We start from the raw sequence: 27,790 nt of genomic DNA, 5'->3' as shown, positions 1-27,790 counted from the left end.
AGGGACAGTGGATCGGCCCCCTGCTGAAAAAGTTTGCTGGCCCCTGGTCTAAATGGATTCTTATTCTTTTGCGATCACTTGTAGCTGAGTAAGATTGTCTTCCATAAACACGGTTTTAACAGTGAGTCCGTAAGTGACTGTGGAGGCCAATTCTGGATCCACACATCCTTCCACAGTGGAGACATAGGTTTCCGGGCAGGAGTTGATCACAGTGTGCATTTGCCAAGCATGCCTTTCATCCTGAGTTCAAGCATCTTCAAAGCCCATGACACCTGTATGAAAAACACAGTCCTCCATGAATTTGCCTGATCCTCTTTGAAAGCTGGCCAAGTCGGTGGCCGTGAACATGCACATGATTATTTCTCCTCGTTTTTCTAGGCATGGTATTGAAGATGGCATCAGAAAGGAGAGCAATGTCAGCTGAGGGGCTGATCAATCCTCACCTCACTATCTCTTTGATGCTGGACCGATACATCCCAGGTTGGATCATGCCTAGCCCTTCCTCCTCTTCCCACTTCTCCCTGGGACCTCAAGTCAGGCTGGGACTCCCAAGGAGGGGGGAGAGGAGAGGAGGCTGAGAGAGCACTCTGCAAGGGAGGGGGTTTGAGAAAGGGTGAGGGGCTGCCAGCTCTGCAAGCAAGGGGAGTTTGTTGAGGGAGCCGTGGACCCAAAAAGGTTGAAAACATCTGGACTTTTATTTCCTCCAGTAAACTACTTTGCTATTATAGCAAGGCCACTGGACCCAGGAAGCCAGTATGATTTTCATCTCTCTGTGTGTCTCAATCCAAGCTGAGTTTTTTCTTTTCTCTTTAGGGAGAGATCTGCTGCCGCCTGGCGATTCTGAGGAAAGAGAGAGAGGAAATTCTCGCCTTTCAAGCAGATCTGGACAAGGAAAGCAAAGACCTCCTTGTAAGGGTCTCTATTGTTACTAGACAGGGAACAAGCACTTGAGACCTCCAGGTATAGGGCAGTATATAATTTCAATTAATAATAATAATAATAATAATAATAATAATAATAATAATAATAATAATAGAGTCAGGACTAAGAAGTGATGGGGCAATCTTGTTCATTTTTTAGGAAACTCAGGCCATTTTGAACCTTTAAAGAAAACAGGGGAGCTATGGGGATGAACTCTGCACTTTGTCCTCCCCCTCTTCCTCTGTTTCTGTTGCCTTCCTACACCTAAATGGCCCCAGTCTAAACTGAGGGGTGTTTTATGTCCATGGATGTTCTCTGAACAACTTAGAACTCAGGTTATGCTATGCCCCAAAACATGCAGGGAACATCCATGGCTAGGAAAATGCTCCTTGCTTTAGGCAGTAGCCCTCTGCAAAATAGAAGTCAACAGAAATAGCAATGGGGAGGGCCTCTCCTCAAAATAAATATTTTCTTCCTTAGCCACTGGAGGTTTGATGTCTCTGAAAAATCAGAAGTGCCCTCCCTGTGGAATTCTTATAATTTTCGTCCTGCTGTTTTGAAGGCTGACCATTGTCCACACTCAGACCTCCTCTTTTCTTGCAGAAATTAACAGAAACGGAGAGGCTGAAGACTGTAGAGAAGTTCAGAGAACTGCGCCAGTTCCTGGAAGAACAAGAGAAACGTCTCCTGAATCATATGGAAGAGGTAGAGAAGGAGATTGTAGGGAGAAGGGATGAGCAGCTGGCCAGACTCTCCAGGAAACTCTCCTCCCTTAAGAGGATCATCCAGGAGATGGAGGAGAAGCATCAGCAGCCAGCGAGTGAACTCCTGCAGGTAAGACTGTGGCAGGAACAGCCCAAGGCTCCAGGAAAAGGCTGCCTCCCATTCTTTCTGTGCCCCTTTCATGTATGCAAGGAGTTCAGGGGCTCAGTTGATGGAGCCACTAGTCAGGATTGTAATGGACAGGAACACCCAAGAGACCTGGGTGTTCTTGATGGAACGGAAGGTGATCTTCTGCTCTTTGCTGATGATTTGTCTCTGAATGCCTTCCCACTGGGCAATGCTGCCTTCCTGTCCTGTGAGGGGCTTCACCGAGGATGCATTCAGGCCTCCTTCCGACATGAGCCAGTCTCTTGACCAAGCTTCTCTTCCCGTTCCCTCCACGACTTCTGGGTCGATCACTTTCCCCGTGGATACATATCGGTCCAAAATGGTCCTCAGTCACAGTGACAAAAGAGCAAGACAGAGGGACTCATCCAGACTGCTGCTTCTCCCACCCCTTTCCTCCAGGAAAACCCACTGTTTACTCCTGATTGAGAGCAAACGTCAGCCAGGTTTTCTCCAGATTGCTTTGATGTTGCACTAAGGAGCAGGTTTTTCCTGAGGGAAAGTGGCAGGGCAAAGGCTAAACCACTTGGACCCATGTTTTCTGGGCACAGGAAAAGCAGAAGTGTGGATGAGCCCAGAGAAACACTGAGCTGTTTTATTACCCCTTTGGAGGCATTTTATGCTGCAGGTGCTTTTTTATTTTCAGTTGGAAAGTAGCATTTGAAATTTGGGGACTTCTGTGGAAGACAATTTGGGACAGTGCCCTAGTAGGATTATCCTGTAGGCTTACTTATGTCTTAATTGCACAATGCCAACGGGGGTAAAATTAATAAATTATAATCTAAGACATGAGATGTGTTGGAATCTTCTCTTGAACCCACAAATGTGAAATTTCCCTAAAATGCCGGTGGATTTTCATAAGGATTTTTTAAAAATAATTGCAAACCTATGTGGAAATGTGGAGAACTTGATATTGGAAAAATTATCTGGAACGTGTACAGAAGAGGGCAACCAAAATGGTGAAAGGCTTGGAAACAATGCCTCATGAGGAACGGCTTAGGGAGCTGGGTATGTTTAGCCTGGAGAAGAGAAGGTTGAGGGGTGATATGATAGCCATGTTCAAATATATGAAGGGATGTCATATGGAGGAGGGAGAAAGATTGTTTTTTGCTGCTCCAGAGAAGCGGACACGGAGCAATGGATTCAAACTTCAAGAAAGAAGATTCCACCTAAACAGTAAGAGAACTAAACAGAACTTCCTAAAGTTCCTAAACAGAACTTCCTGACAGTAAGAGCTGTTCGGCAGTGGAATTTGCTACCAAGGAGTGTGGTGGAGTCTCCTTCTTTGGAGGTCTTTAAGCAGAGGCTTGACAGGCATATGTCAAGAATGCTTTGATGGTGTTTCCTGCTTGGCAGGGGGTTGGACTGCATGGCCCTTGTGGTCTCTTCCAACTCTATGATTCTATTATTCTATCTCAGAGTGGAAAAATAAAAACTGTGAGAAACCAAAACTGGCTGATTCAGCCATCCCTATCCACAACCTTGGCATGTGCCAGGCAAACTGACATCCAAGGGCCAAGGTCTGAGGGGGTCTTCGTAGTGTGGCCTGTGGTGTGCAGTGAATTCCCTTCTCTTTTTCCCTCTAGGATGTGAGAAGCACCTTGCAGAGGTAAGTGGATCTGGCTCATTTCCATTAGCATCCCTCCATGAGGCCAGAATGCAAGAACCTCAAACATGGCCCTCAAACAGGGGCTGCAGGCGAGAGACTGTAGGACTCACTCCCTGCAGCATCTCACTGGTAAAACTGGACCCCCTCTTTGGAATTTGTAGCCCCCCAATTCTCCCCAATGAATTGGCGCCATTTCCTTGGTGAGGTTTGGTTTTTCTTTTGTAATCATACACAATTATACAGTTATACAGATTATAATTTGTTTTGTATTGGCCTGAATGTCCTTTTGATTAGTCATTTGATTTGGCTGTGTACCTGTGGAAGATCTGTCTCATCTTCTGCAAACATCTGATTATAGAGCTGAGGTTATCTAATATATCAAAGGACAAGATCCCCAAGCTCCAAAAACAAATATTTTGAGTTTACTCAAGTGTCGCTAAGGGAAGGCAGTTTTACTGGCACACAACAAGGCAAAGTTACTTTCTTTGGAGCAATTATTGCCTTAGTTGTTTCCTTCTTGACTGACCAGTTTAGTCACTCTTACAGCAAACACTCTGCCAGCCACCCCACCTTATCTCAAGCAAACACCTGCCCCATAGAGCCCCTTGGGAGGGGGTGATTTCTCACAAAGGAATTGGCTATTTTCCTGACCATATTCCGGCTGCAGTGTTTAAATTTAAGGTGTCATTCAGGTTCAGAGTAGAGGTTTTAAGGAACATTTCACGTTTTCCAAGAAAAGTGAATCCCTTTATCTTCCTCACACCTTCTCTGGGGACATTTAGAAAAAGAAAATGTGTGCTGTGCTGTCCTCACCCTCAGACAATTCCTGCCCTTTGATACCATTTGATTCTGCTACTTCTTTAATAGACAACAGTGGGGAGAGGCTTGGGGTTGCTGTGTTGGCCCTTGGGGGTCTGGTTGAGGAGTCCATAGTGAGGGTTAATCTCCCCACTCGGTGCCTGCCGGTCCCTGTAGGCCAGGGATGTCCAACAGGTTGATTGTGATCTACTGGTAGATCCCCGGTAGGTTTTGGTAGATAGCGGTTGATCCTTGGGTCCCTTCCAGCCCTGCGCCCTTCCACTCTTGCACTAAGGGAGGCTGTTTGAATCCCAGGAAAACAGGGCTTTTCTTCAAAAAAAATTCTTTTCCTGTGCCAAGAATTGTGGATTTGAATGGGCTGACATTGTTTCTCTTTTCACCAGGTATGAGAAAAGGGAGAGTCTAGACAAGCCACTGGCTTTCCCTCCAGAACTGAGGAACAGGATCTTGGAATCCTGTGATGTAAATCACCTTGTGGAGGATACAATGGAAAAATGGAAAGGTAATGAAAAATGACACTGGAGCTTGTAAAGAAAGTCTGAACCAGAGTGTCAAGCAAAGTCGGGATATTTTCCTCCCATGTGCATCTGTTTACAATTTTACGGAACCTCCTTTTCCTTTTGGTATCCTGTCTACACAATCTGGGATTTTCCTTTGGGAGCCTCTCTTGCTATGAATGGAGTCAAAGGGCATTAAGAAGCCCCCAGTTCCCCCTCTACCTCCTGCTCAGGCTTGTTTCTTAGCAGTGGAGCCAAGGCCTGAGCCATCTCTTCCTCAGACGTTCCCCTGCAGCTGCCATATCTAGGGCTTCAAGCATAATAATTTCCTGAGAGTTCCCACATTGAGGATGGAAGCAAGAGGACATGAATCCTATAGGGCAGTGGCTCTCAACCTGTGGGTCCCCAGATGTTGTTGGACTACAACTCCCATCATCCCTAGTGGGAAGGACCAGCAGTCAGGGATTGTGGAAATTGTAGTCCAACAATATCTGGGGACCCACAGGTTGAGAACCACTGCTATAGGGCACAATTATGCTTGTTAAAAATCTGAAAGATTTCTAAAAGGTTGCTGAGGAAGGACTTCCCTTTGCATGAGAGCTCTGCCAATCCTTCCACAGCAACCTTCACTTCTCATGTTTCACAATTTTGGTTTTAATAATTTACCCCACCACTTTACTTGGGGAAGATGTTACGGCTGCCTCCATCTCCCCTCTTTATACTTTTACAGGATTCCTATTGCTCTTCCTCCCTCCAGTCCAAGAATGTAGAGCCCAATTTCTGTGGCAAAGTTCAGAGACCATCAGGATTCATACTGAATATTTTTATTGTGCTATTTGTATGCTTGCTTTATGATTGCTGAGTTTTAAAGCTTTAGTTATTTTCATTGATTCTTCCTATGATTTTCTTGTTTTTTATCATTTTTTCTACAGTCGTACCTCGGTTCTTGTATTTAATCTGTTCCATGAGTCCTTTTGGCTCCAAAATGGTTCAAGAAACAAGGCATGGCTTCCGATTGGCTGAAGAAGCTTCCTGCAGCCAATCGGAAGCTGCAGAAGCTGTGCTGGAGGTTCGGCTTCTGAAAAACAATCACTTCGGTTTTTCTTTTGTTTGGAAGCTGAAACATTCGAGTTCAAAGGCGGTCAGCTTCTGAAGTTCCACTGTACTATTTAATACTTGTACAGTCAAACCTCAGAAGTCGAACATAATCGGCTCCAAAAGGAGATTCAACTTACAAAACGGTCAATTTCCGAGGCACGGCTCTTGCAGTATTTACTTCTAGGTTTTTGACGTTTGGGAGCCACAACGTGTTACTTTTGTATGGAGATTTATTTCAGGTGGAAGAGTGTTGCCCTTACACTTTATATCTTTTTTGCTTCCTCAGATGCTCTTTTATGCAGAAAACAGATTCAGAAAGGTAAATTTCCAGGGGAGCAACAATTTCACAGGAGAGATGGGGGCTGATATTTCATGGGTTTTGAACCGTCTCTGCTGCAGAGTTTGGGACCCCCATCAGTGGCATCACTCTGGGTAACAGTCCTGTAGTGGTGTTTGGGTTCTTTGTATGTCCCATGAATGAACTGGGAGGGGGTTTGAAGGCTTGGGGTGGGGGCAGAGTTCGTCCCTGTGAAGAACCTGCACACCAGTCTGAGTTCCATTCCTGCCCATAGACTATTATCCTGGTTTCCCCCTCATAAAATTTATATACTGCTTGTTTGTAGGAAAAAGCGTCAGAGCCTTGCAATATCTTACAAAAGCCCTTAAGGAGAATCCTGCAGGATCAGTCCAATGTCCCTCTTCTCGAGTTCTCATGTCTAGGGAACCTCCCTTGCATTTTGTTTTCCCTCCACACAATCTGGAGAGGTTCTTTTGAGGCTTCTCGGGATTTGCTTGGATTTCCCCCTCTTGAAGTGTGTTTTAAAGGGCACCCACAGGCACCCAGTCCCTCCTCCACCTCCTGCCCAGGCTGGTCTCCCAGCAGCACAGCCAAGGCTTGAGCCGCCTCTTCCTCAGAGTTTCAAGCTCACCAGCCATTTCTCATGCTTCAGCCATCCCAATCTCCTCAGAGTTCCCACAGTTCTCATGAGATCAGCCCCATTCCAGCTCTGCCAATTCTTCCTCTGCAATTTGGTTTGTCAGCATGATTGGAAATTTCAGTTTGAACAGCTTTTTCCCACCAGTTTATTTGGGGCAGATGTTAACCTTCCTCAAGCCCTCCAGTACAGATCAACAATTCATTTCTGAATTTTGAATGATTGTATTCCTCCATTTTCTAGTATGGTTTACCATTTCTGATTTCCCCATGGAATCCTGGAATAGTAGAGTTTGAAAGGATCCTAAGGATCATCTAGTCCAACCCTCTGCAATGCAGGATTCACAGGTAAACACGTTAGTTGTTTCAATTCCTTAGGCCTACGGTTGTCATCTTTGCAATTATTTGTTCTATGATTTAATCTTGTTTGAAATATGGAAACAACAGATTCTATGTTATGGTGATATTTTGTAAAAAGATTTTCTTTGAGCTATTGCAGTGTAGACCATTAAGCCTGTCTTTTTGCTTCCTCAGATGTCCAGTCATTCAGAAATCTCCAGAGAGGTAAGTTTCACCCCAATTCACAGGGGGGGGGGGACTAGAGTTTCATGGTGGGTCAAGAGTCTCTTCTGTACAGTTGAGACCACCCACAGCTTGACTCTAGCCCTGCTGTTTGTACCACAAATGCAGAGAGGGTGGACTTGGAGGTGCAGAAGGGGGGGGGGTGAAACTTCCCAGAAGGATCAGACAGAGGAGGGAAGAGTTTTATTCCTGCCTAGAGAAAGTTGGGTCGCTTTTCCATGTGACCTTTTTCAGGCCTGGTTGCCATATGTCTTCTTTTTCCCTGCCACATCCTTTATTTTCATGATTAAAATTTCTGCCTGGGAGGATTTTTTAAATTTGGCATAGTCCCAAGTTTTTTTGTTTGGTTTTTTGGTTTACATGATCCCATTAATTTTTTTCTAGTGTATTAGACTCCGATCTAAGCCACCTTGCTTAGCTAGTCTGCAGCAGAGAATCACAACAGATTCTTAAGCTAGCAAAATCCCTTCTCTTGTGGCTGAACTAAAAGGACGCGGGCTCAGCTACAAGATATTGGAGGAGTCTGGGAAGGCAAGAGTTAACATCCCCCTGCCCTTAAGGAGAGTCCATATGCAGATGTTAAACAGTTTAATAAATTGTTCTGTGCACACTTATGTTCACAAAGAGGTGAACGTGAGCCCAAAAACTTTAATGTGGCAAGTGAGGGAGCAATATGTATTATTATTATTTTGTTGTTGAAAGTTAAGAGCATTGCTACTAGCAATATATCACACCTTCTATAGCCTACATATAGTAGGGGTATTTAAAATGAGTTGTCATAGTGATCCATGGTTAAAAGTAGTTGGCAAATGTGTCCTCTTTCTTGCTCTTCAAAATATGGCAGCCCTACACTTGCCTATCATGACTGTCTCAGCCACAAACTGGTAACCTTTTGAGTTATTCCTCCCTTCCCCCAGGGAACTAGTCTTATGGTATGCATTAAATCCAAAAGAGAAGCATGGAATAAGCCATCCTTTGTAAAATTACCCTGCCACCTGATTTCTCTTCCGTGGCGGCAAGCCTTAAACTTCCAAGATGGTAGGAAGGCAAGGAGAGACAAAGTGGGTGAGAGAGATGGAGAGAAGGAATAAACAGGTTCCCCTCTTATCACGGTTTTCACATATGGGTACGAGGGCCCAGAACGTGACCCCCGTGAAAGTGAGGGGATGCCTATACTGTATGTGTTTTTATGTTGTCTTTATATGCTGTGAACCACCCTGAGACCTATAGACCTACAGATGAAGGGCTGTATGCAAACGTAATTATATTATTATTATTATTATTATTATTATTATTATTATTATTATTATTATTATTATAACAGGGGGTCCTCATCTCCCAGCCCAACCCAGAGGTCCCCAACGGCCAATTCCCACAAAGACTGGAAGAGGAGAGCAGTTTCTCTTCTTCTCCCTTCAATTTTCCTCTATTTCTCCTTCACTAACAGAAGAGAGGAGTAAAAGGTTTGCTGAGTGGTTTTTCCTCTTAGAAAATGCCTGGGTTGAGAGAAGCAGCAACAAACAGACAACCATGGTGATGTTGGCGAAACAATGAAAAGAAAAACCACTGTGAGGTGCAAATATTTAAATGTATAAACAACCTTCACATATACAAGGAGATTCAAAAATGTGTGCAAAGTCTCATGCTCGAAGTCTTAAAAGTTCAGTATAAACTGCAATAAAGTCCGACAATAAAGTGCTATGATGTATCATGCGTTCTTATCTCTTCACATACGTTCTTATCTCATCTGACGGGTAGCCAGGTTCTTTCCCGTTTCACAGGAATGGTTTCCTCAGGGGGCGGACTCTTTCAAAGGTTCATGTGTGAAGGCTTAACAAGACTAACGAAGCTCACAATTCTCAAAGACTGATGAAAGTGGAGAAAACTGATTTAGAAACCAACAAGGAAGATATTTATTCTGATCAAAGTCTGCAAGGAGGAGTCTCAGTCTCTCTCCCTCTCCCTCTCTCTCTCTCTCTCTCTCTCAGCTGATTCTGCCTAATCTTCTCTTTCCCTCTTTTCTCCCCAACAGCAAATGTCACTCTGGATCCAGACACAGCCCATCCCTGGCTCATCCTGTCGGAGAATCGGAAAAGCCTGAGATTGGGAGACAGACCTCAAACCCTGCCTGATAATCCTGAGAGATTCAACATCTTTTCTTGTTTGTTGGGACGTGAGGGATTCACAGCAGGCAGACATTTCTGGGAAGTCAATGTGGGAAGTGGGGAAGGGTGGGCTGTGGGGGTCGCCAGAAAGTCTGTGGAGAGAAAGGGCAGCTTCTACTTCAGTCCTGAGGTGGGGATCTGGGCTGTGGGGAAGTGGGAAGGCATTTACTGGGCCTTCACCTCCCCTGATTCGTCTCCTCTGTCCCTGAGGGAGAAGCCCAGGAGGATCCGGGTGACTCTGGACTATGAAGGGGGACGTGTGTCTTTTTATGACGCTGACTCAGGAGCCGAACTCTACACGTTCTCAGGAGCCTCGTTCTCTGGAGAGACCCTCCTCCCTTTCTTTCATCTCTGGAGAGATAAAACCCACCTCAGTATCTCCTGAGGAGACTAAATGTGCCTCTCAGGCCCAGCAGGAGTTTTTCTCCAGACCAGAGTGACTGATATATAAAACATTTACCCGCCAAGACAACCTTGGGCAGTTTTTCAGGAGGACCTTTGAGAGGATTCATTTTCTTTCCTTTCCCCATAATTCCCTCTTCAGCTTTGTTGTTGTTTTTGTTTAGTCATTTAGTCGTGTCCGCCTCTTCATGACCCCATAGACCAGAGCACACCAGGCACTCCTGTCTTCCACTGCCTCCCGCAGTTTGGTCAAACTCATGTTCGTAGCTTCGAGAACACTGTCCAACCATCTCGTCCTCTGTCGTCCCCTTCTCCTTCTGCCCTCAATCTTTCCCAACATCAGGGTCTTTTCCAGGGAGTCTTCTCTTCTCATGAGGTGGCCAAAGTATTGGAGCCTCAGGGCTGACTTCCGGTCTGGCGCCATTGGAAGCCGGAGGGGAATTTTCGGGCTCCGAGGTTCCCGGCGCCTCAGAGGGGGGGGGGTAGAGCCGCTCGGGCGAAGCGGCCACCCGGAGAACCCCCGAATTTGGCTTTTTGGGGACGTGGGTACCCAGCTGAGCTCCTTTGAGCTCCGTTTGTCGCCCGACAACCCCCTTTTGGGGGGATGACGTGCGCAGGCAGAGCGGGATGGAGCCTTGGGTCTTTTCGCTACCTCTGAGGCGGTAAGCTCCATGCCGGCGACAACGCGCACTAGATACCTCCAAAGAAATAAATTTGGACTTGTAAGTAAAGAAATTTTACAAATTTGGACGGAATTGGGACACAGGAGGGGAATTTAAAAGAAAACGGAGGTCGTTTCCCCCCCCCCCTACCGAGGTACCATCAAGCAATTGCAGAGCCTGCAGCCATAACGCTGGAACGGGACTCTGGACTTTGCTAAAAAGCAATTTGAACCCCTCCCCGGTGGTAGCGGAGCCAAGGGGAGGTGAGTGATATTTAATTTGGATCTCCGCAAATTTTGGATACAAATAAGAACAAACTCTCCAGTAGCGGGGTGACAGAAGCCTAGATGTACCGGCCAGCCAAAGAAGGACTTACTCTCGGGCACAACAGCCTATGCGCCATATTGTAATTTGAGAAGACAAAGGACGGAGATAGTCAAAATAACCAGACATGTTGTGTGAGAAAGAGATGCAAACTGTGTGGGAAAAAGTGCAAGAGGTGATGCAGGGAGTTAAAGAATATACGAGACTGACAAAGTTATGCATTGAAAACCTACGCCAACCCCTCTCCGCTGACAGCACTGACGCACAGACTGAAACTTTAGAAAATAAAAACTTCAATTTTTTAAGACAAGAAGACCGAGAGGAGTTACAGACTTCGAACGAAGTGCAGCTGGTGGGAGAGGCTGCACGGAACATGAGTTACAACAATAGAACTGTATCGGATAGAGACTCCCAGGACCTGTGTCTCCCAGTGAGAGAGGGAGAGCAGGTTCCTGGAAAAAATAATCAAGCTGTGCCAAAGACCGAAGTGGAGGCCTGGGTTCAAACCTCCTTAGTGAGAGATGGGAGGCAAGAACCAGGTGAAGAACATGTTAACTGGGAGGCTAAGAAAAAGGAACAACTGGACTGGGGATGGCAGAGGGGTTGGTGGAGCGAAGAAGCTGGGCTGAAGTGGGTGAGAGATGGAGTGGGTTGAGAGGAATTGTAAACAAAGGGACGGATTAAATGGTTTGGATTTGGACTGAACACATGAGCTGATTGGGATATCCAGGGGAAAGTCATCCGGTGGAGGAGGGGGGACATTAGGTTTTTAAAATCGTAATTGGAGGGAAAGAATATTTGTTTTGATAAGTTAGAATAATTTTAGTGAAAATTTAAGAGGCTAAAGGGTGTAATTAGAGGCTTAATTAAATTGGTAATGCAGTTTAAAGAATTGAATATGTTAGAATGCTAAATTGTATATGTTAGAATATTTTTTTGGTGAATAATTGGAGAGATTTCAATTTAATTAGAAAATTGCTAAATAGGGGTTATATTTAGGCTCGGGAAGGGAGGAGCGGGGAAGTCAATGTTATGATAATGTGATGAATAATAGATTGGTATTATTTTCTTCTTTTCCTTTTGTTTTTGCTTTTTGTCTGTTTTTTTTTCTTAGTTATTTTTGCTTTTTGCTTTTTTCTGCCTTTTTTGGACTTTTTCTTTTTTTGATGATGATTGGTTATATGGTTATATAGAGATAATGATATGAATGGAAATTTTAAGTTGAAAATGACAATAAATATTTTTTTAAAAAAAAAAGTATTGGAGCCTCAGCTTCAGGATCTGTCCTTCCAGTGAGCACTCAGGGCTGATTTCCTTCAGAATGGATAAGTTTGATCTTCTTCTTAAAGAGACAATCACATTTTTAATAGTCCCAATAAATACTCTTTTCCTCGCCTTCAATCTTGTTTTCCTTTTGAGATGTCTGAATTGGCAGAGCATAAGACTATTAATCCCAGGGTTGTGGGTTTGAGCCCCACGTTGGGCAAACATTTCCTGCACTGCAGAGGGTGGGACTAGATGACCCTCAGGACCCCTCGCAACTCTGTGATTCTACAAAACCGTCCTCTCCCCACAAGACCTTATGCAGCTGTGAAAATGCATGCATCATTGGATTAATAGAGGACTAAAAAAATGAACCACTTCCCCCATGTCAGGCAGGATAGCTGGAGACTTCAGATGGGAAGAAAATAAAAAAGAAATTGGAAGAGCGCGTCAGCTTCAAATGCCCTCTGCAAATACAGCCTCGCCATCTCCACACTTGGTCAGAAATAAACCTCGTTTCATTGAGTGGGGTTTCAGCCCAGTTAATGCGTTTAGGGTTGATGCTCCCCCAAGGATGCTTCCCCAAAGGTTGGCAAGTCTGGGAAATGGGGGGGGGGGCGCTGGAGGGATCTTTGCACCACGGCACCGGATATGCTTAAGACGGCCCTGTTAGGAACCCTTGTGCCAGATTTGGTCTTCATATCCGGAGATGATGATTTATATTTTATCATTGTAATTGCGAATACTAACACCCCACCGTGGTCTTCTTCTCATGGAACAGTTCAAAACACAAAAGAAATGCAATCTAGTTTAAAGACAGATAGAAAAGTGAATTAATTATTATTATTATTATTATTATTATTATTATTATTATTATTATTATATTTTTTATATTTATATCCAATTCTGGATCCACACGTCCTTCCACAGTGGGGACATTGGTTTCTGGGTAGGAGTTAATCACAGTGTGGATTTGCCAAGCGTGCCTTCCTCTTAGCACGTTTCTCCCTTGCGTCCTGAGTTCGAGCGTCTTCAAAGCCCATGACACCTTTGGTAAAGGCTGTTCTCCAACTGGAGTGCTCACAAGCCAGTTTTTCCCAGTAGTCTGTGTTTATACTACATTTTTTAAAGATTCGCCTTGAGAGAATCTTTAAACACCCATCACCCCTGACGACCGGACGTTCTCGCTGGGAGATGGGAGTTGGGAACCCAAGCACAGCGTGAGGGCACCACATGGGCCATCCCTGAGTTGCAGGCTTTATGAAAAAAACAGCTTTTTGTTGCTAGTAGCCATCAATATAGCCTTGTTTGCCCTCCATGAATTTGCTTGATCCTCTTTGAAAGCCAGCCAAGTCGGTGGCCGTGAACATGCACACGATTATTTCTCCTCTTGTTCCTAGGCATGGTATTGAAGATGCCATCAGAAAGGAGAGCAATGTCAGCTGAGGGGCTGAGCAATCCCCACCAGGCCAGAATACCCCCCCCCCAAGCTCCAGTTGCTAACTCCTCAGAACCGCGTTCATCGTCTCATCCTCTTCAATGTCTCCTCAGTTTGGAGGTGTGGGCAGGAGGTTGCGACACGAACAGAAGTAATTTATTTTGACACCTGGCGGACAATAAGTTAAGGTGATGGGTGCAAATGAGGCTGCTGGTTTCTCTTTGGGGGGGGGGATTTTTGTGTGAGAGTCAACCAGACTTTGGTAACAAATTTTGAGAATAAAAATTCTGAACTGCGCAGGAGACCTTTGTGTTTGGTTGACGTCTTGGAAAGGAACAGATAATTTTGTGCTTTCTCTTCCTGTGGTTTCCGGCAATGGGCATTCAGAGGCAACAGTGGACAGAGAACATCACCATCGTAGCTGTCTAGTACAGTGATACCTCGGTTTATGAACACAATTGGTTCCGGACGTCTGTTCATAAACTGAAGCGTTCATAAACTGAAGCGAACTTTCCCATTGAAAGTAATGGAAAGTGAATTAATCCGTTCCAGATGGGTCCACGGCGTTCATAAACCGAAAATTCATAAACTGAGGTGTTCATAAACCGAGGTTCCACTGTACAGGAATAGGCAAACACTGGAAAGAAACAACACAAAAGGAAAATGGATTGGGAGGGAGGAGGGAAAAAAATTATGGGGTTCAAATTCATACTTCCAAGTTGTCCTGGCCAGCTAGGGTAGGAAAGCTCAAGCAGAGGAGGCACCACTTCTCTTACTTTTTCTGCTCCCCACAGGCGGCATTTGATGGAGGGAGGAGCAGATTATGGCCCTACATCTCTCCAAAGGGTCGACTGCAATTCCTGCAATACCTGACCATTGGCTATGCTGCCAAGGGCTGATGAGTCCAAGAGTGTTTGAAGGGTCACAGACCACTTGCTTATGATTTAAATCAAATAATAGCATCTTTGTACCCAATGGTCCTTGGGGGTTCTAGGGAACTAAAAAAACAACAGTTCAGTTTTGAAATAGGTGGTTAAAACTAGCACAGTTTTGAAAGGAGCAGCCTGCCATCTCGATTCAAAATGGTGTCCAATTGTGTCCAAACGTAGTAAAAACAACTGCTGCTTGATGATCTCAGGAGGACCCACCATGCAAAAGTTGGTTAAAAATCAGCCTGCCATCTGGCATCTCAGTTGAAAACCTTGCTCCTTTGACCTCAAAACCAGATAAAGTTAGAATTAGCAACCAGATTCTTAGGAGTTTTCTTCACACTTGCTAAATCAGAACTCCCGTCCATTTAGGTCAGAGGCAGATTTTATCCAATTCAAAAATGACAATGAAGCCTTTGAATGAAAATACTGTGCAACTTACTAGGTACATGTGTGTTTATGTGTAATCAAAAGCATGGGAAGCAATCTGGAAACATTCGCTGCTACTTGAGAAAACATTCAGCAAATGCAAAGACCTGGGGACATATTTCTTTTTAAAAAAGATCACGTGGTCACTAAGTTTATGAGTCATTTCCGCGAAAGGAAACTTCCTTCCTTAAGGCGGGACTTAACTCGGATTTTTGGCGCGAGGGAGCCATGGCTGCTGCAGGGGGTCACATCCAGCGTCTCCGTGATGAAGTCACATGCTCCATCTGCCTGGATTATTTCAAGGATCCAGTGACCATCGCAAAGTGTGGGCACAACTTCTGCCGATCCTGCCTGATCCAGTACTTGGGGGAATCGGAGGCAGAGGCTTCCTGCCCTCAATGCAGAAAAACAGTTCAGAGAAGGGGTCTCATCCCCAACAGGCAACTGGCTAATATGGTAGAAATAGCCCAGAATCTCAGCCTTCAAGAGGGGAGAGAAGAAGGAGGGGGGAAAGGGAGAATGTGCGAAGAGGGAGAGGGAGATGGAGGGAAAGGAAGAGTCTGCGAGAAACACCTGGAGCCCCTGAAACTCTTTTGCAAAGTCCACAAAGCCCCCATCTGTGTGGTTTGTGACAGATCAAAGGAACATGAAAATCACAAGGTGATTCCTCTGGAGGAGGCTTTCGAAGAATACAAGGTAGGAGATCCCTGGATCTTGAGGAGGGAGAAATAGCTGTGGATTCTTCCTGGGAGGTTTTTTTCTTTTCTTCTCAGGTCCAAAGTAGGCATGGCATTAATTGGTTGTGTTAATTACGTTAGAAGCAGCCAAGGGGAAGCCTGAGGACTCCTGGGATGGCTGGGAGGAGGGAGTTGAAGTCAAGGGGATCTTGAAATACTAGCAGCAGCTTCAAATATTTGAACTGGGACCTTGGTAGGGAGAGAAAGGGTTAACCTCATCCACATCCCCCAGCAAGGTTGCTTTGTACATATTTAGAACAGTACAAATTTAAATTGCACATACACAACTAAGTACATGTCTCCTTTGGCTACCAGGATGCCTCCTCAATGCCCTGCGTGGAAGCACCTACTGGTGGGGAGCATGCTTATTCTGGGGCCTGTGCAATGATGTTTCAGCGGGGGTGGGGCTGAGGATCTCCTCTCACCCCAAATGGCAAAGGGAAAGATGACTTTTTAATGGCAACTCGAATTGGACCTGTGCAATATACTGTGTATATATATATATATATATATATATATATATATAATCCCTTTTTGTTGTTGTTTAGTCATTTAGTCCAACTCTTTGTGACCCCATGGACCAGAGCACGCCAGGCACTCCTGTCTTCCACTGCCTCCCACAGTTTGGTCAAACTCATGTTCGCAGCTTCAAGAACACTGTCCAACCATCTCATCCTCTGTCGTCCCCTTCTCCTTGTGCCCTCCATCTTTCCCAACATCAGGGTCTTTTCCAGGAAGTCTTCTCATCTCATGAGGTGGCCAAAGTATTGGAGCCTCAGCTTCACGATCTGTCCTTCCAGTGAGCACTCAGGGCTGATTTCCTTCAGAATGGATAGGTTTGATCTTCTTGCAGTCCATGGGACTCTCAAGAGTCTTCTCCAGCACCATAATTCAAAAGCATCCATTCTTTGGCATCAGCCTTCTTTATGGTCCAGCTCTCACTTCCATACATCACTACTGGAAAAACCATAGCTTTAACTATACGGACAGCATCTTAAAAAGCAGAGACATCACCTTGCCGATAAAGGCCCGTATAGTTAAAGCTATAGTGTCTTTTAATCCCTTTTTTAAAAAATCACTTGTTCTACTAAGGTAACGGGGCCCCTGACCATCAGGTCCAGTCGTGTCCAACTCTGGGGTTGCGGTGCCGGTGCTCATCTCACTCTATAGGCCGAGGGAGCCGGCGTTTGTCCGCAGACAGCTTCCGGGTCATGTGGCCAGCATGACAAAGCTGCTTCTGGCGAACCAGAGCAGCACACAGAAATGCCGTTTACCTTCCCGCCGGAGCGGTCCCTATTTATCTACTTGCACTTTGATGTGCTTTCGAACTGTTAGGTGGGCAGGAGCTGGGACCGAGCAACGGGAGCTCACCCCGTTGCAGGGATTCGAACCGCCTACCTTCCGATCAGCAAGCCCTAGACTCTGTGGTTTAACCCACAGCGCCACCTGGGTCACTTGTTCTACTACTGTGGTGCAAAAATGCTCCTTTGTCATGCAATGCTAATAATGCCACAAAATAGTAATAATAGTGAAAAGAAGCTGGCCCCTTTGAATTGGCGGGATGACCAGACAGCAATCTTCTGATCTAAGGGTCTACATAGGTGGATTCTGGCCACAGCAAGAACTTCTTTGGTCCAGAAATGGAAGAAGCTGCAGCACTTTTATCTCCCCTGGTGGCGCAAGCACACGTGGGCTCTGGCTACTGCAGAAAAAATAACTGACAAGTAGCAGAAAACCTGAGTTGCCATTTGGCCCAATTAAGCGGCAAAGCAGTGATGTTAAGAGGAAGGGTGGAAAATCCCTAGGCTTGCAGAAGAGGGGTTTGGAATGGGTGAAGTTTTTTTTTAATTAATTAAAATACTTTATTAAATATTAAACATATTAACAATAAAATCAGCATAATTCAACATAACATAACATAAATCAGCACAAATGGGAAAAAAATCAATATAACACAAATGCAAACATAAGTCAAAATAATACAAGAAAAAAGAACCAAAACTTATTAGAAAAAGTAAAAGGGGAGGAAAAAAGAAAAGAGAAAAAATGAAAGAAAAAGAAAAGAGAAAGAGGAGAAAGAAAATACAAGAAATAAAATTACAATAAACTTCCCAACATTTACATATCGATTCCCTATTATACTGAACGTTACTATGCTTTCCCTTATAAACTTATCATTTTACATTTATCTCATTTTATTCACCTTTTCTTACAATTCCAGTGACCTTGTGTGAATTTAATCAAAGCAAATTACCCATCTAGCACTAATACCTTCAGCTCGAAGGTAATCCTCTACATACTTCCATTCTTTTGTCCATTTCTGTCTGGGGACTTTCCTGATTATCGCAGTTAATTTAGCTAAATTCATAAATTCCACTAATTTAATACGCCAATCTTGTATAGTTGGTAGCTTCTCTCCCTTCCAGTTTTGTGCTATTAACAATCTGGCCGCGGCACAGGCATAAAGCAAGATGTTCTTTCTATCTGATGGCATGTCCTCCGGGATCAGGCTTAATAATAGAATCTCGGGTTTTTTCTCGATTGTCCATTTCAATATTTTTTTTACATTCTCATAAACTTCGGTCCAAAATCTATTTACCTTTTTACAACCCCACCAACAGTGGAAATAATCCCCTTTAGTTTCTTTGCATTTCCAACATTTATTGGCATCATTTTTATATATTTTTGCTTACTTTCCGGGTGTTAGATGCCACCTATAGACTATTTTCCAGATGTTTTCCCTGATTCCCATGCAAGCTGTAAAATTAATGTCAGTTCTCCATAACCTTTCCCACTGTTCACTATATATTGTTCTTCCTACATCCTGCGCCCATTTGATCATCACGTGCTTCACCTCCTCATCCTTCATCTCCCATTCTAATAAAAATTTATAAATTTTTGCCAATGGTTTTTTTGAATTATCAATTAATAAATCTTGTAACTTTGATTTGTTCTCCAGAAAGCCTATCATTTTATGTTTATTAAATGCACTTTGTACTTGACAATATTGTAACCAGCTTTGACAAAAGCACTCAACCTGCTGATATGATTTTAATCTATATTCACCATCTACTTTTTCCACAAGATCCTTATACGTCTGCCACTTCCCTCCCTTCGGATTACCATCCATTGCCACCATTTCAAAAGGCGAGGCCCACCATGGGGTTTTGGGTTCCAATAGGTTCTTATATTCTTCCCATATATAAAAAAGTGGGAATGGGTGAAGTTTTGAGAAGCTCAGGTCTATCCCTGCATCTCTCACCTCTTGGGTTGACCTCACTATCTCTTTGATGCTGGACTGATTCATCCCAGGTGGGATCCTGCCTTGGCCCTTTCTCCTCTTCCCACCTCTCTCTGGGATCTCAAGTCAGGCTGGGACTCGCAAGGAGAGAGGACAGGAGAGGAGGCTGAGAGAGCACTCTGCAAGGGAGGGGGTTTGAGAAAGGGTGAGGGGCTGCAAGCAAGGGGAGTTTGTTGAGGGAGCCGTGGACACAAAAAGGTTGAAAACATCTGGACTTTTATTTCCTCCAGTCAACTACTTTGCTATTATAGCAAGGCCACTGGGCGCAAGATGACAGTATGATTTTCATCTCCTCTCTGTGTGTCTCAATCAAATCTGAGTTTTTCCTTTTCTCTTTAGGGAGAGATCTGCCGCCGCCTGGAGATTCTGAGGAAAGAGAGAGAGGAAATTCTGGCTTTTCAAGCAGATCTGGACAAGGAAAGCAAAGACCTCCTTGTAAGGGTCTCTATTGTTACTAGACAGGGAACAAGCACTTGAGACCTCCAGGTATAGGGCAGTATATAATTTCAATTTTTTAGGAAACTCAGGCCATTTTGAACCTTTAAAGAAAACAGGGGAGCTATGGGGATGAACTCTGCACTTTGTCGTCGTCCTCCTCCTCTGTTTCTATTTTCTTCCTACACCTAAATGGCCCCAGTGTAAACTGAGGGGTGTTTGATGTCCATGAATGTTCTCTGAACAACTTAGAACTCAGGTTACGCCATGCCCCAAAACATGCAGGGGACATCTATGGCTGGGGGGGGGGAAGCTCTTTGCTTTAGGCAGTAGCCCTCTGCAAAATATAAGTCAACAGAAAGATCAATGGAAAGGGCCTCCCCTCAAAATAAATGTTTACTTCTTTAGCCACTGGCTGTAGGTTTCATGTCTCTGAAAAATCAGAAGTGCCCTCCCTGTGGAATTCTTATAATTTTCTTCCTGCTGTTTTGAAGGCTGACCATTGTCCACACTCAGACCTCATCTTTACTTGCAGAAATTAACAGAAAGGGAGAGGCTGAAGACTGTGGAGAAGTTCAGACAATTGCACCAGTTCCTGAAAAAACAAGAAAAACATTTGCTGAATCATGTGGGCGAACTGGAGAAGGAGATTGCAGGGAGAAGGGATGAGCAGCTGGCCAGACTCTCCAGGAAACTCTCCTCTCTTGAGAAGATCATCCAGGAGATGGAGGAGAAGCGTCAGCAGCCAGCGAGTGAACTCCTGCAGGTAAGACGGTGGCAGGAACAGCCCAAGGCTGCAGGAAAAGGCTGCCTCTCGTCCTTTCTGTGCCCCTTTCATGTATGCAAGGAGTGCAGGGGCTCAGTTGATGGAGCCTCTAGTCAGGTTTGTAATAGATAGGAACACCCAAGAGACCTAAGATGCTTAACTCATCTGAATGCAGACGAGAGATTCTTCTGTGTTCTTGATGGAACGGGAGGTGATTTTCTGCTCTTTGCTGATGATTTGTCTCTGAATGCCTTCCCACTGGGCAATGCTGCCTTCCTGCCCTGTGAGGGGCTTCACTGAGGAAGCATTCAGGCCTCCTTCCGACATAAGCCGGTCTCTTGACCAAGCTTCTCTTCCCATTCCCTCCACAACTTCTGAGGGGGTCTTCCTAGTGTGGCCTGTGGTGTGCAGTGAATTCCTTTCTCTTTTTCCCTCTAGGATGTGAGAAGCACCTTGCAGAGGTAAGTGGATCTGGCTCATTTCCATTAGCATCCCTCCATGAGGCCAGAATGCAAGAACCTCAAACATGGCCCTCAAACAGGGGCTGCAGGGGAGAGACTGTGGGACTCACTCCCTGCAGCATCTCACTGGTAAAACAGGACCCCCTCTTTGGAATTTGTAGCCCCCCAATTCTCCCCAATGAATTAGCGCCATTTCCTTTGTGAGGTTTGGTTTTACTTTTGTAATTATACACAATTATACAGATTATAATTTGTTTTGTATTGGCCTGAATGTCATTTTGATTAATCGTTTGATTTGGTTGCGCACCTGTGGAAGATCTGTCTCATCTTCTGCAAACATCTGATTCTAGAGCAAAGGCTATTTAACGTATCAAAGCAAGAGATCCCCAAGCTCCAGAAACAAGTGTTTTGAGTTTACTCAAGTGTCGCTAAGAGAAGGCTGTTTTACTGGCACACACAACAAGGCAAAGTTTCTGTCCTAGGAGCAATTATTGCCTGAGGTGTTTCCTTCTCAACTGACCAGTTCAGTCACTCTTACAGCAAACACTCTGCCGGCCACCCCACTTTATCTCAAGCAAAAAACCTGCCCCATAGAGCCCCTTGGGAGGGGGTGATTTCTCATAAAGGAATTGGCTGTATTCCTGACCATATTCCGGCTGCAGTATTTAAATTTAAGGTGTCACTCAGGTTCAGAGTAGAGGTTTTAAGGAACATTTCACGTTTTCCAAGAAAAGTGAATCTCTTTATCTTTCTCACACCTTCTCTGGGGACACCAAGAAAAAGAAAATGTGTGCTGCCCTGTCCTCACCCTCAGACAATTCCTGCCCTTTGATACCATATGATTCTGCTACTTCTTTAATAGACAACAGTGGGGAGACTCAGAGGCCTGGGGTTGCTGTGTTGGCCCTTGGGGGTCTGGCTGAGGAGTCCGTAGTGAGGATTAATCTCCCCACTCAGTGCCTGCCGGTCCCTGTAGGCCAGGGATGTCCAAAAGGTTGATTGCGATCTACTGGTAGATCCCCGGTAGGTTTTGGTAGATAGCGGTCGATCCTTGGGTCCCTTCCGGCCCTGCCCCCTCCCTCTCCCTCCATTCTTGCACTTAGGGAGGCTGTTTGAATCCCAGGGAAACAGGGCTTTTTTCAATTTTTTTTCTTTTCCTGTGCCAAGAATTGTGGATTTGAATGGGCTGACATTGTTTTTCTTTTCACCAGGTATGAGAAAAGAGAGAGTCTAGAGAAGCCACTGGCTTTCCCTCCAGAGCTGAGGAACAGGATCTTGGAATCCTGTCATGTAAATCACCTTGTGGAGGATACAATAAAAAAATGGAAAGGTAATGAAAAATGATGCTGGAGCTTGTAAAAAAAAGCCTGAACCAGAGTGTAGAGCAAAGTCGGGATTTTTTCCTCCCATGTGCATCTGTTTACAACCCTACGGAACCTCCTTTTCCTTTTGGTTCCCCGTCTACACAATCTGGGGTTGTCCTTTTGGAGCTTTTCCTGCTCTGAATGGAGTCAAAGGGCATTAAGAAGCCCCCAGTTCCCCCTCTGCCTCCTGCTCAGGCTTGTTTCTCAGCAGTGGAGCCAAGGCCTGAGCCGTCTCCTCCACAGACGTCCCCCTGCAGCTAGGGCTTCAAGCGGCCTGGATTTCGGTTGAGTGGTGTCTGGAAAGGTATGGATCTGACGTTTTCGGGGGGGTCGATCGTGGGGTGGGATTGATGGGGGTGTTTTTGGTTGGATCGGGGTGGGTGGGTTTGATTTCGGTGCGGTGGATTGGGGGGGGTTGGATTGGGGGGGGGTTGGATCTTCTTTTGGAGAAGATTAGACCTTTTCTACATTTACCGGTAGATAGATAGATAGATTTGTACGCTTGCTTTATGATTGCTTAGTTTTAAAGCTTTAGTTATTTTCATTGATTCTTCCTATGATTTCCTTGTTTTTAATCATTTTTTTACAGTCGTACCTTGGTTCTTGTATTTAATCTGTTCCATGAATCCTTTTCGCTCCAAAATTGTTCAAGAACCAGGGCGCGGCTTACGATTGACTGAAGAAGCTTCCTGCATCCATTCGGAAGCTGCAGAAGCTGTGCTGGAGGTTTGGCTTCCAAAAAACAATCACTTCCGTTTTCCTATCATTTGGGAGCTGAAATGATCGAGTTCAAAGGCAGTCGGCTTCTGAGGTTCCACCGCATTTAATACTTGTACAGTCAAACCTCGGATGTCGAACGTAATCCGCTCCGGAAGGACATTCAACTGACAAAACGGTCGATTTCCGAGGCGCGGCTCTTGCAGCATTTACTTCTGGGTTTTTGACGTTTGGGAGCCACAACGTGTTACTTTTGTATGGAGATTTATTTCAGGTGGAAGAGTGTTGCCCTTACACTTTATATCTTTTTTGCTTCCTCAGATGCTCTGTTATTCAGAAAACAGATTCAGAAAGGTAAATTTCCAGGGGAGCAACAATTTCACAGGAGGGATGGGGGCTGATATTTCATGGGTGTTGAACCGTCTCTTCTGCAGAATTTAGGACCCCCATCAATGGCGTAACTCTGGGTAACAGTCCTCTAGTGGTGTTTGGGTTCTTTGTCTGTCCCATGAATGAACTGGGTGGGGGTTTGAAGGATTGGGTTGGGGGCAGAGCTTGTCCCTGCAATGAACCTGCACACCAGTCTGAGTTCCACTTCTACATATAGACTATTATCCTGGTTTCCCCCTCAATTTTATAGATTTAGCTTTCTTTCTTAAAATTTATATACTGCTTGTTTGTAGGAAAAAGCCTCAGAGCCTTACAATATCTTACAAAAGCCCTTCAGGAGAATCCTGCAAGGTCAGTCCAATGTCCCTCTTGTCAAGTTCTCATATAGGGAACCTCCCTTGCATTTTGCTTTCCCTCCACACAATCTGGAAAGGTTCTTTTGAGGCTTCTCGAAATTTGCTTGGATTTCCCCCTGGTGAAGTGTGTTTTAAAGGGCACCCGCGAGGACCCAGTCCCTCCTCCACCTCCTGCCCAGGCTGAGCCGCCTCTTCCTCAGAGTTTCAAGCACACCAGCCATTTCTCGTGCTTCAGCCATCCCAATCTCCTGAGAGTTCCCACAATTTTTTTGAGATCAGCCCCATTCCACAAGGGAGGACTTCCCATTGCACGAGACCCTTGGAATTACAGTGCAAAGCTCTGCCTATTCTTCCTCTGCAATTTGGTTTGTCAGCATTCTTGGAAATTCCGGTTTCAAAAGCTTTTTCCCACCAGTTTACTTGGGGCAGATGTTAACCTTTCTTCATCCATCCAGTACAGATCACCATTTCATTTGTGAATTTTGAATGATTGTATTCCGCCATTCTTTAGTATGGTTTACCATTTCTGATAGTAGAGTTTGAAAGTCCAACCCCTGCAATGCAGGATTCACAGCTAAACACGTTAGTTGTTTCAATTCCTTAGGCCTACGGTTGTCGTCTTTGAAATTATTTGTTCTATGATTTAATCTTTTATTTGAAATAAGGAAACAACAGATTCTATGTTATGGTGATGTTTTGTAAAAAGATTTTCTTTGAGCTATTGCAATGTAGCCCATTAAGCCTGTCTTTTTGCTTCCTCAGATGTTCAGTCATTCAGAAATCTCCAGAGAGGTAAATTTCACATGGTACTCCAATTCACAGGAGGGGGGGGACTAGTGTTTCATTGGGGGGGGGTCAAGAGTCTCTTCTGTACAGTTGAGAAGCATCTACAGCTTGACTCTAGCCCTGCTGTTTGTACCGCAAAGGCAGAGAGGGTGGACTTGGAGGTGCAGAAGGGGGGGGGGAAACTTCCCAGAAGGATCAGACAGAGGAGGGAAGAGTTTTATTCCTGCCTAGAGAGAGTTGGGTCGCTTTTCCATGTGACCTTTTTCAGGCCTGGTTACCATATGTCTTCTTTTTCCCTGCCACATCCTCTATTTTCATGATTAAAATTTCTGCCTGGGTGGATTTTTAAAATTTGGCATAATGTCCCAAGTTTTTTTGTTTGGTTTTTTGGTTTACCTGATCCCTTGAAATTTTTTCTAGTGTATTAAACTCAGATCTAAGCCACCTTGCTTAGCTAGTCTGCAGCAGAGAATCACAACCGAGCCGCATCTCAAGCTAGCAAAATCCCTTCTCTTGTGGCGGATCTAAAAGGACGCTGGCTCAGCTACAAGATCTTGGAGAAGGAGTCCAGGAGGGCAGGAGTTAACATCCCCCTGCCCTTAAGGAGAGCCCATATGCAGATGTTAAACAGTTTAATAAATTGTTCTGTGCACACTTATGTTCACAAAGATGTGAACATGAGCCCAAAAACTTTAATGTGGCAAGTGAGGGAGCAATATGTATTATTATTACAGTATTTTGTTGTTGAAAGTTAAGAGCATTGCTACTAGCAATATATCACACCTTCTATAGCCTACATATAGTAGGGGTATTTAAAATGAGAGTTGTCATAGTGATCCATGGTTAAAAGCAGAAGTTGGCAAATGTGTCCTCTTTCTTGCTCTTCAAAACATGGCAGCCCTACACTTGCCTATCATGACTCAGCCCCAAACTGGTAACCTTTTGCATTATTCCCCCCTTCCCCCAGGGAACTAGTCTTAGGTATGTATTAAATTCAAAAGAGAAGTATTGAATAAGCCATCCTTTGTAAAATTGCCCTGCCACCTGCCTCCTCTTCCCTGGTGGCAAGGCCTAAACTCCCAAGATGGTAGGAAGGCAAGGAGAGACCAAGTGGGTGAGTGAAATGGAGAGCAGGAATAAACAGGCTCCCCTCTTAACACGATTTTTAACTTGTGGGCATGAGGGCCCAGAACGTGACCCCCCCCCCCAATCGAAAGTGATGGGACGCCTCAATGTGTTTTTATGTTGTCTTTATATGCTGTGAACCACCCTGAGACCTATAGCTGAAGGGCAGTATGCAAATGTAATTATATTATTATTATTATTATTATTATTATTACAACAACGGGGGGTTCTCATCTCCCAGCCCAACCCAGAGGTCCCCAAAAGCCAATTCCCACAAAGATTGGCAGAGGAGAGCAGCTTCTCTCTCCTGTCTCCTCCAATTTTCCTCTCTTTCCCCTTCACTAACACAGAAGAGAGGAGTAAAAGGTTTGCTGAGTGGTTTTTCCTCTTAGAAAATGCCTGGGTTGAGAGAAGGGCAGGAACAATACACATCAAATATACGAAAGTGGAGAAAACTGATTTAGACACCAACAAGGAAGATATTTATTCTGATGAGAGTCTGCAAGGAGGAGTCTCAGTCTTGCATGCGATGCAAAGAAATCCCATTGATCTCAAAGGAAATCGGGTTTTTTTTGGTGTGCTTTTTGTTTCAGGATGTCCGTCTCTCTCTCTCTCAGCTGATTCTGCCTAATCTTCTCTTTCCCTCTTTTCTCCCCAACAGCAAATGTCACTCTGGATCCAGACACAGCAAATTGCTGGCTCATTCTGTCCAAGGATCGGAAAAGCCTGAGATTGGGTGACAGACCTCAAGACCTGCCCAACAATCCTGAGAGATTCAGCTACTATTTTTGTGTGTTGGGACGTGAGGGATTCACAGCAGGCAGACATTTCTGGGAAGTCAATGTGGGAAGTGAGGGAATATGGGCTGTGGGGGTTGCCAGGAAGTCTGTGGGGAGAAGGGGCTATTTTGACTTAAGTCCTGAGGGGGGGATCTGGGCTGTGCGGAAGTGGGGAGATGAGTTCGTGGCTTTAACCTCCCCTGATTCCTCTCCTCTGTCCCTGAATGAGAAGCCCAGGAGGATCCGGGTGACTCTGGACTATGAAGGGGGACGTGTGTCTTTTTTTGACGCTGACTCAGGAGCCAAACTCTACACGTTCTCAGGAGCCTCGTTCTCTTCAGAGACCCTCCTCCCTTTCTTTTGTCTGTGGGAAAATAAAACCCACCTCAGAATCTCCTGAGGAGACTAAATCTGCCTCTCAGGCCCAGTTGGGAGTTTCTCTCCAGACCAGAGTGACTAACATAAAAAACATTTACCCGCCAAGAGAACTTTGGGCAGTTTCTCAGGGGGACCTTTGAGAGGATTCATTTTCCTTCCTTTTCCTATAATTCCCTCTGCAGCTTACTTCTTCTTAAAGAGACAATCACACTTTTAACAGTCCCAATAAATAATCTTTTCCTCACCTTCAAGCTTGTTTTCCTCTTGAGAAATCTGATTTGGCAGACCACAAGACTATTAACCCCAGGGTTGTCGGTTTGAGCCCCACGTTGGGCAAATGTTTACTGCACTGCAGGGGGTGGGACTAGATGACCCTCAGGACCCCTCGCAACTCTGCGATTCTACGAAACCGTCCTCTCCCCACAAGACCTTATGCAGCTATGAAAATGCATGCATCATTGGATTAATAGAGGACTAAAAAAATGAACCACTTCCCCCATGTCAGGCAGGAAAGCTGGAGACCTCAGATGGGAAGAAAATAAAAAAGAAATTGGAAGAGCGTGTCAGCTTCAAATGCCCTCTGCAAATACACCCTCGCCATCTCCACTCCACACTTGGTCAGAAATAATCCTAGTTTCATTGAGTGGGGTTTCTGCCCAGTTAATGCGTTTAGGGTTGATGCTCCCCCAAGGAGCGTCTTTTCAGCACCAGGTCAGAGCCGTCTTTCCCATAGGGCTTAGTGGTACGTTGTGCCAGGGCGCCAGTCTCTCAGGGGCACCCCAGCAAGTGGGGGAGCTGCATGGCTTTGTCGGTGGCCTCCCCTTTCCCTGCACGCCCAGGTGTACAGCTTGCTTCCCAAGCCTCCTGTGCATGGCAGGAGTGCGGGAGAGGAGCCCCAATGAGGCGGGTGGGAATGGTTTCGACAGGGACGCTGGAACCTCTCCCAGCAGCTCCCTGTCAAAGCTCCCCACCAGCAAGCAAGGACCCCGTCTCTCCCTTTTCAGTGCGGCGGCTTCCCGCGGGCAGAAGGGATGGAGCTGTGCCCAAGTGCACTTTTATTTCTCCCTTTAAGTAGCGTTGCAAAATGCAGCGGGCTGCACACACACACCCTGTACGCTGCATGTGTGGTCGTGGGTGAGGAAAATCTGCTGCTGTCCCGCCCCATCCACCCACCCACTCACTTTGAGAGGATCAGGGAGCAACCGGGATGGGTGGGTGTGTTAAAAAAAACCCCT

The 27,790-nt window shown here is 45.2% G+C and overlaps 2 protein-coding genes across 2 annotated transcripts; both read left to right on the top strand.

Annotated features, from left to right (window-relative positions):
• Nucleotides 1-380: 380 nt before the first annotated feature.
• LOC118080196 (E3 ubiquitin-protein ligase TRIM7-like) lies at nt 381-12,043 on the top strand. Its single transcript, XM_060270886.1, has 7 exons — nt 381-533; nt 814-909; nt 1,525-1,755; nt 3,396-3,418; nt 6,072-6,151; nt 7,301-7,330; nt 9,381-12,043. The coding sequence occupies exons 1-7, from the start codon at nt 381-383 to the stop codon at nt 9,896-9,898; spliced, it is 1,131 nt and encodes a 376-aa protein (XP_060126869.1). The 3' UTR covers nt 9,899-12,043.
• A 3,112-nt stretch (nt 12,044-15,155) lies between these two features.
• On the top strand, nt 15,156-26,778 carry LOC118081275 (zinc finger protein RFP-like). Its single transcript, XM_035107699.2, has 8 exons — nt 15,156-15,656; nt 19,338-19,433; nt 19,969-20,199; nt 20,638-20,660; nt 21,872-21,990; nt 23,063-23,095; nt 24,250-24,279; nt 26,060-26,778. The coding sequence occupies exons 1-8, from the start codon at nt 15,189-15,191 to the stop codon at nt 26,575-26,577; spliced, it is 1,518 nt and encodes a 505-aa protein (XP_034963590.1). The 5' UTR covers nt 15,156-15,188; the 3' UTR covers nt 26,578-26,778.
• Nucleotides 26,779-27,790: the final 1,012 nt, after the last annotated feature.

This window comes from Zootoca vivipara, chromosome 2 (assembly GCF_963506605.1).
Source record: "Zootoca vivipara chromosome 2, rZooViv1.1, whole genome shotgun sequence".
In the NCBI taxonomy this organism is placed as follows: domain Eukaryota; kingdom Metazoa; phylum Chordata; class Lepidosauria; order Squamata; family Lacertidae; genus Zootoca; species Zootoca vivipara.
This window is presented reverse-complemented; position numbering and strand designations above follow the sequence as displayed.

Excerpts from the sequence above, each read along its gene's own strand:
- LOC118080196 (XM_060270886.1), top strand. The coding sequence starts at position 381 with ATGGTATTGAAGATGGCATCAGAAAGGAGAGCAATGTCAGCTGAGGGG. Across the intron at positions 534-813 it reads ACTTCTCCCTGGGACCTCAA|GGAGAGATCTGCTGCCGCCT; the intron begins GTCAGGCTGGGA and ends TTTTCTCTTTAG. Across the intron at positions 3,419-6,071 it reads GTGAGAAGCACCTTGCAGAG|GTGGAAGAGTGTTGCCCTTA; the intron begins GTAAGTGGATCT and ends GATTTATTTCAG.
- LOC118081275 (XM_035107699.2), top strand. The coding sequence starts at position 15,189 with ATGGCTGCTGCAGGGGGTCACATCCAGCGTCTCCGTGATGAAGTCACA. Across the intron at positions 15,657-19,337 it reads AGGCTTTCGAAGAATACAAG|GGAGAGATCTGCCGCCGCCT; the intron begins GTAGGAGATCCC and ends TTTTCTCTTTAG. Across the intron at positions 20,661-21,871 it reads GTGAGAAGCACCTTGCAGAG|GTATGAGAAAAGAGAGAGTC; the intron begins GTAAGTGGATCT and ends TCTTTTCACCAG.